Raw genomic sequence first — 7,360 nt, 5'->3', positions numbered from 1 at the left:
CATCCACTGATTTATTCATAAACGTAGGGTTACCTTTTGGGTGAAGGCGGAGTTTAATTGTTCTGACGTGTGGTGACACAGAGCCCACCTCTTCCTGTCGGTGTCAGAAAGGCAACTTCACCATATTTAGCTGGCTCGCCGAAGCCCTGCAGAGTTGATCTGTCAAGCAGCCTGAAAAATCTTGACACTTATCGGCGGACGCAACGCGGTGTTGACAGCTTTTTTTCGCCACCCGGATACAAACTACAGAAGACGACGTCGTTGGAATATGGTGCTCGGGAAAGGGCGCCGCGTCAACAGCTGTTTTTAACGCGATAAAAGTAGCCGTCGTCTGTCAGAATTCCAACTATCCAGCAGCCTAGCTTGCTAGCCAGCTAGCTAATTTACAGTAGCTTGCACCTCCCGACGCTCGCCGTGCCGCAGATACGGATTTATGTCGTCCCTCTTAATGTTCATATATCGGAAGGCACTCGTTCGGACTCAATGACCCCGCTGTGATGATATCCTGACAGCTCCTCTCGTCCGTTCCGAGCCACTTTCCTGCGCCTGGCTAGCAAGCTAACTCGGCTAACTAGCAGGCTTTTTTTTTTACTGCCACAGCGTCGCCGTTGAGCAACCGGTAGCCTTCGCCGTGGCAGCAGCGAAATCCGATTGGATACGTTGACCGTGTGCAAACGGCGGTTCGCAGGGGGACGTCGAAGGACCCCCTCGGCCCGGCGAAGCGACCGTACCGAAGGGTCCCTTCTCTGACAGTACGCAGGGGAAGGGGAGCTAGCAGGACCAGGACGCCAGGGACCGTCGGCCACTCAGCGCTGCAGAGGCGTTGCACTGCCGAAGGAGACACCGGATTGAACGGAGGAAGAGTCCCACACGTTTGACAACTGTGATCCGGGAAGTGAACCGGGCAGGGACCTCATGAATGGAAATCGGAACTACAGGTACATTTTTTTTTTAAGTCGTGGTAGTTTAACAGGAGGCTGTGAAGTGGAAGTTAGGCTTGCTGGAGAAATGTGGTGTTGCTAGTTGTGATGAAACGCCGGGTTCTGGTGAGGCTGGAACATGGGACTGTCCCCCTCTTCTTCTGATTTTGCCCAAATATGCGTCACGACTGAGATGGTTTCACTGAGTAATCAAGCGAGCCTCAATTCAAATTCTCCTTGTTAACTCAAAGGTTAAATATTTAGATGTCATCAGTTTATAAGACATAGAAGGAGGAGATGGTTGTCTGTCACTCACTGTAATCTCATCATCCAGGTGTGTGGGCTTCAATGATGATCAAACAGAAAGCCTGGTATTCCCCTGCCACTTGTACCTCAACCCTAAGCATGGTTAGTCATCTGAGAACTTGCAACAGCAGGAAACCTCTCAAGTCTCCCCGGTCTTGGTCAAAAGCTGACCCCAGATGGAGGTCATGTTTAGCAGAAGTCCTCCTCCATTGAGATTTGACCTCTCTTTTTGCAACGCTCATGCCATGTGCATAAAAATGAAGCCAGTGCTGTTCACTGGTGTCATTCTTAAACAGCCAGTAGGTAGGCCTGAGTTGAAGCAGAGAGGTTTCGGTTACATTTTCTCAACTGCATATGAGTTTTAAAAACTACAAGACTGTGTAAGTGAACGGGTTTCTGTGCAGCAGCGACCTCGTGTAACCTTGTAAATTCTTGTCCAGCCCTTGTGATGCGCGTCGTCACCTAGCCCCGTGACCAGTAAACTGTCTCTTTCTTGGTCACAGTGGCAGTTAAACAGTCTGAAACCACCTGGCTTTGTCTCAGCTGCAACGGAAGCGTTCCACTTACGAGACCATAAACCGAATCCTAGGTACTCCAGTGACACACGATACAGCAGTTGGTTTCCAGCCCACCCCCTCATTATCGAGTGGAGATCCCTCTCTGCTGCCGACCTGTCTTATTAGTATCTCGCCTCCTCTCAGGTGGGACACTTCCCAGCACTGGCAGCATAAGGGGCCGCTAGGTGATTTCCCAGCAAACCAAGGTGCTTACAGTAATGTGTGCCACAGTATGCTCTTTAAACAAGATTAAATTTGGTGTGTTGTCATGGGACAAATGACAAGTTTGTTATCTTTGAAGTTTGTACAAGATGCTTTCAACTCAAACCTTTAGCGTGGCCTTGTTAGCTCGGCCTTCAAACACACAGAAGCAACAGTAAATAGTGTTTTGTGATTAGGTTTATCCAATTTGGAAAAAAAAAAAGATGTTGCTCGATCATTTTGGTGTTTGTGATGGTCCTTATTTGTACCTCATCTGTTGAGGAGCTTGCATTGTCAGCAACTACCACTCAAGGTCCCATTAAAAAAAAACAGGCCTGGAAACTTGCCACGAGTGGTATTTTCTCACAGCACTTTGGAATCAGCAAGTGTAAATGCAAGTGCCATTTCATGCCATGTATGCCGCTTGCCAGCCGTACACTAAGTGTGTTAAGGAGTGATGCTTTCACTTTTAAATGCATCAATACAGTCATGCAGCGGCGAGTTTTGTTGCATAATTCTGCGGCTGCAGGCTCTTGATATTGTGTGTAGCGTTGGTTCACAATTCCATATCACTAACCGCTATGTGAGCTCTATGTCTGGGTGAATGATTAAAAGGGGGGGCCCTCCATCAGTCAGTCAGTGGCCTGTAGACTCGGTGTGAGAAAATGCAAATTGATCGCACGGCCCGCGAACAAACCGACAAGCCACTCTTCTACCCCGGCGCTGGTCTGAGCAGCGGCACATGTGGCATGGAACCCAAGGCTTTGGAGAGCTTAGCACTATGGGTATAATGAGTAGAAGGCTTTCGAGCCTTAAGCAAATCCAATCCATTTTGATGTGTTAACCCCACAGCATGCCCACAGACGGCTTGTCACTTGATACTGATGTGATGTTGCATTATGGCCGAGTTGCTAAGTCAGAACTAGTCCGAATTTCTCAGTTGTGGGCTTAACCTTGTTACGGTTTCTAAAGGCTTTGTATTGAACGCAACCTTGAAGGGGGGTATGAATATGTTCTTTCATATAATTTGGACATACAGAGTTGTTTTGAAGATCTAACTATCAGCAGAAGAAGCAAATAAACACATGAACATTGCTGCTCATATCAAGATGTTTCTATCCCGGCTGAGCAGAATGAAATGTGTGACTGAATATTTTATTATTTTTTTTACTGTATTGTCATAGAAACCATGTGGTGACAGCTGTACACATAAACATATTTGGCATCTTGAGAGCTTACTGGAAGACAATGAGATGGCAAATACAGTCCGGCAGGTTGGGACATCCCCCACCTGTCACGCTACACTTTGTCACCAGGTGGGATTTGTGTTGGCTGGAGATGACTCAGCTGGGTATGAAAAGCCGCTCTGGTGGAGGTGGGTTCTTTTGCTGTCCATTAACACACCGCTTAAGAGGAATTGTTTTATGAGGAAACGGCTCTTTGAGGTATTTTTAGAAACGTCTGAAATTAGCTTGTTTGTTCTGTCAAAGTTCTTCTTGTTCTTCTGCCAGTTTTGGCCTCCCCTCTTCGTACCCCCTCTTTTTCTTTCCCTCTCCTGTGTTTCCCGCTCTTTTTTTTTCTTTTTCGGATTCACAGACAGTTACCACCACCACCACCAACCCCCTCTTGTTCCTTTCCTTGGTTACTGCCTCTGTTTCCCTCTCTGTGCCCCAGTGGGAAACTCTGCCTTCCCTGTCATTCTCCTTGTAGGCTGATTCTCTGTGGATTTTGTACAGACAGTGGGGTCGGCTTTGAGGGAGGGCTTAGTACTTGATTTGCAGTCTCTCCTCATAATGCTCAGTTCATTCAAAAGCCTGCTGACAATAGCCAGCCCTCCCCCTCCACCCCACCGCCCTCCACCGCCCTCCGTCTGCAATTCCAGCCACCCATAAGGCCAGCTATCGGCATATTGTTGTTGGTTTCTATGGAGAATGCAGTTTGGTCTTTAGACAAATGTACTCTTTATTTTCTGATGGGAAAAAGTAAAACAAAACTTTCTATTAGTCCCCCTCATTATTTATTCATGTTTTAATCAGATCATATGCCACAATTGGCGTAACATGTGGTCGGCATTGGAAATGATATTTTAGCTGAACGAGTGTTAGAATTCGAATAAAACTTTATTGATCCCTTCGGTACAAAACCTCAGGGAAACTGCTAATAGTTAGTGATCAGAATCTGCCGGTTACTCCTAATATACTGCTCAAGCCTTACTGTGAGATCATTTTTAGTTTTGTCGATGTGTACTATGCTGCTGTTATTCTTAAAACTTTCGATTCTAATTTTTACTTATTGTTTTGGTTTGTTTTGGGTACAGAATTGCCGTATTAATGACATTCTTTATGACAATAGGAACACAAAGGCAGTATGCTAAAGGTTTAATTGTACATACATGTGTAAATATTTAGCGCTTTTTCAACATTTTCTTAGCCAGGTCAAGCTTTTCATCTCTCTTCTCGGCAGTGTTCACAAATGACTCAGAAAACAAAGCCTCAGTTCGTCATTAAACTGTGAAGTTCGAAATGGCGCAAAATCTAATGTTCTGCTTGACATTCAGCCTCTACTGATATGTAATCGTCCTCGATGTTTGTGTCCAGCTTCTGACATTCATTAAATAGAAAGAATGGACTGGAGCAGCATAAAAGTACATAACCTGAAAGCATTTTTGTATTATGTTTTGAATTCTTTCACCTTGCATTGAATGTATTTTTCAAGGTGAATCATACGTTTTAATCATGTGCCAGTGTTGGTGACTCAAAAGCAGCTAAGTTGACTGACGTGTAGGGCTTACAGCAAACTCCTACAAGTGGGTAGACGGAGGGAAAAGCGAAGGGATGGAGCGTATGTGTGGGAGAAGGAAGGGGGGATATAGCGGACTGTGAGGAGGAGGAGGAGGAGGAGGAAGGCTGGAGGGTGTGATGTGTCACAGAGATTAGAAGCCAGAGCAGCCAGACCACGGTTCTTTTCCACTTCCTCCTCCCACTGCTTCCTAAGATCTGGTTTTTTGGGGGGCCTCATTTTTGGGGGGGGAGGTTGTGGACAGGAAGAGAGGGACCTGGACGGGGAAGCCTGAAGATGTTTTTGCGTCGAAGCTCACAGACGGAGAAAACGTTTCGCAGCCTCGATAAGATCAATGTCAATAAGCGGCTGAACTTTAACGCATTTAAAGGTCTAATCACGTAAGCGAGAGGTGGATTCGTATGCAACAGAAGAGGCTGATTTCCATGCCTTTCAGCTGATGTAATAAAAAAAAAAATATCGGCATGTTTTTTTGCTCTTGTGTTTAGGATACAGAGCAACAAACAAAAACCAGAGGGAATCGTTTAAGAGGCTTTTCATCCATCTGTCAGTTCAGTTGTCATGAACAGCAGTCGCTGTCGCAGAAGAGCGAGCGCGCTTTATGCAGAAAATCAGAACAGTTAATAGATTTGTCAGTTTTATCAAATTTTAAGCCGCTGATGTTTCCTTTATGCCGCTTTGTGTTTGTCTCCTACCCCTGTTTATGCCTGCTCAATAAGGTTTTAATGAATAAAACACTAGAAAAATGTTCAGTTAAAGAATTAAAATGATGTTTGGGATCGTTTTTCCCAATGTGTATGTAAACAGTCAGATGCTCAGGAACATTGTTCTTGGAAAGATCGTTGTTGATGCTCATTTTTAGGGTTACAACTGATGGAAAAGTAAACTCTGTTGTATCAGGGCGGTGACTCAAGTGTCTGAAGCAGATGACCTAAAACCTCTGTAAACAAATCGAACTGTCCTCCTGACTGCCCCTATTCCCAATTTCTCTGATTTTTGGTCAAACTGACTCATGTTAAATGCAAGTAAGATGTTCTCGTTAAGATGTTGACATGACATTTAGTGTTGTCTTGTTTTCATTCTAATTATTTTATTAGAGTGCATGTAAACTCGCAGAGTGACGGGGCGGCCGTCCTGCCCAAGTCAACATTCAAAGTCAACAAGCCCTGGCCCCCGTCCACTGTTCCACTCAGGTTGGACTGGGCAAGACAGAAAGCTCCATTTAACCTGGCTGAATAAAATCCTCCCGCTCAACGTAACAGAGATGGTACTTTGTGTGTATGAATATATATATATGTGTGTATGCGCGAGGAGTGTGTCCATCCATTGCCTACCCATGTCAGGAAGGCAGTTGGGCCTCCCCTCTTGCCAGTGAGTCAAACCTGGCTTCTCACTACAGATGATTCTCAACCCCCTCCAAATCCCCCCGCCCGCTTCTTTCTCTAAACGTTTCCTGCGATATCTCTGAATACTCACTTCACTCTCGTTCTGCCTCAGGTTTGTCTTGAGGGATATTTCAACATTTTTGAACGTTGTTGTGACTGACCAGGGCCCTCGTCAGCCTGTCAGCATGCGGTGACTCCTGGCGTTTATCCGCGGTGGAGGGTGGCAGCGACTCTCTCTCGGTTGCCAGATGCAGCTCTCTTGAGGTCGATGAGGGGAACTGGAGGGGAGGAGTCTTGACTGCGAGCGCTGGTGACGCGCATCAATCATCCCTCGCCAGCTATCAGTCTTTCTGTGTTACGTCCGTGAGTGTATGTTTCTAGGTTCTGCCTGCTGTGACTGACGCCATTGTGCCTGGTCGCTGAGCACTCGCCCTGTTCCCACAGCTCAGGCCTCTCTGGATTAGAAACACAACAGCTGTATTGTGTGTGTGAGTGTGTTGGTGTGTGGGCCTGTGTGGACATGTGGACTCGTTAGCAGCGTGGACGTTTGTGTACTGGGGGGGATGTGGCTGAGGGGGTTAGCAGGGACTGGATGTCGGCCTAGCTTCTCACCATCCAGTTCTCCTGGCTCCCGGCCCACTGTGTACAGTGTGACTGTGTTGTGTTGCAAAGCAGTGGAGTGGAACGAGTTCACATTGCTGAGATGTTTCTGCAGAATACGCAGATGCTAAGAAAGGCATCTCAATCCTTTGTGTGTTATATAAAGGTTAATTGACGTATTTATTCCATGTGCACGATGGCCATGCGGTGTAGCGCTGGTGCCTCACTTGCTGAAAGGTATCACTCAGCTTTGTTTACAATCGATAGAGCGAAGTTTCACCCGTTTTTTTGCCGCTCATCTTCCATTCATACAAAGAAACCTCCAAGGCAGCTATTTATGATCACTGGCTGCACATACCATGGATTTACTAGGGCCCGTTTAATGATTCATACCCGAATATTCGGATATCAAACTTGCTCTCCGGATACGACCACAACGACTTTGGATATATAGGTCCAGCCCTAGGATTTACATATGTTTTTTCTTTTCTTTTTTTTTTAAATCTTTTTGATCCTGATGTGACTACTAATTCACGGCTTATTCTTTCAAAAATGCTTTAAATATTGTGTTGAAAGCACACAGCCAGCAGTG

At 45.9% G+C, this 7,360-nt stretch overlaps 1 protein-coding gene across 2 annotated transcripts in view; it reads left to right on the top strand.

Moving 5' to 3' along the window:
- Window positions 1–151: 151 nt before the first annotated feature.
- Window positions 152–7,360, top strand: part of ago3a (argonaute RISC catalytic component 3a) — a 34,848-nt gene continuing 27,639 nt past the window's right edge. For both annotated transcript variants that reach the window (XM_008294964.1, XM_008294963.1), the window contains exon 1: window positions 152–938. In XM_008294964.1, coding sequence (XP_008293186.1) covers window positions 920–938 — 19 coding nt within the window. In that variant the 5' untranslated portion in view covers window positions 152–919. The remainder of the gene's footprint in view (window positions 939–7,360) is intronic.

Source organism: Stegastes partitus, unplaced genomic scaffold (genome assembly GCF_000690725.1).
Source record: "Stegastes partitus isolate 25-593 unplaced genomic scaffold, Stegastes_partitus-1.0.2 Scaffold1009, whole genome shotgun sequence".
NCBI lineage: Eukaryota > Metazoa > Chordata > Actinopteri > Pomacentridae > Stegastes > Stegastes partitus.
Note: the sequence above shows the minus strand (reverse complement) of the source record. Positions and strands in the feature narration are given on the sequence as shown.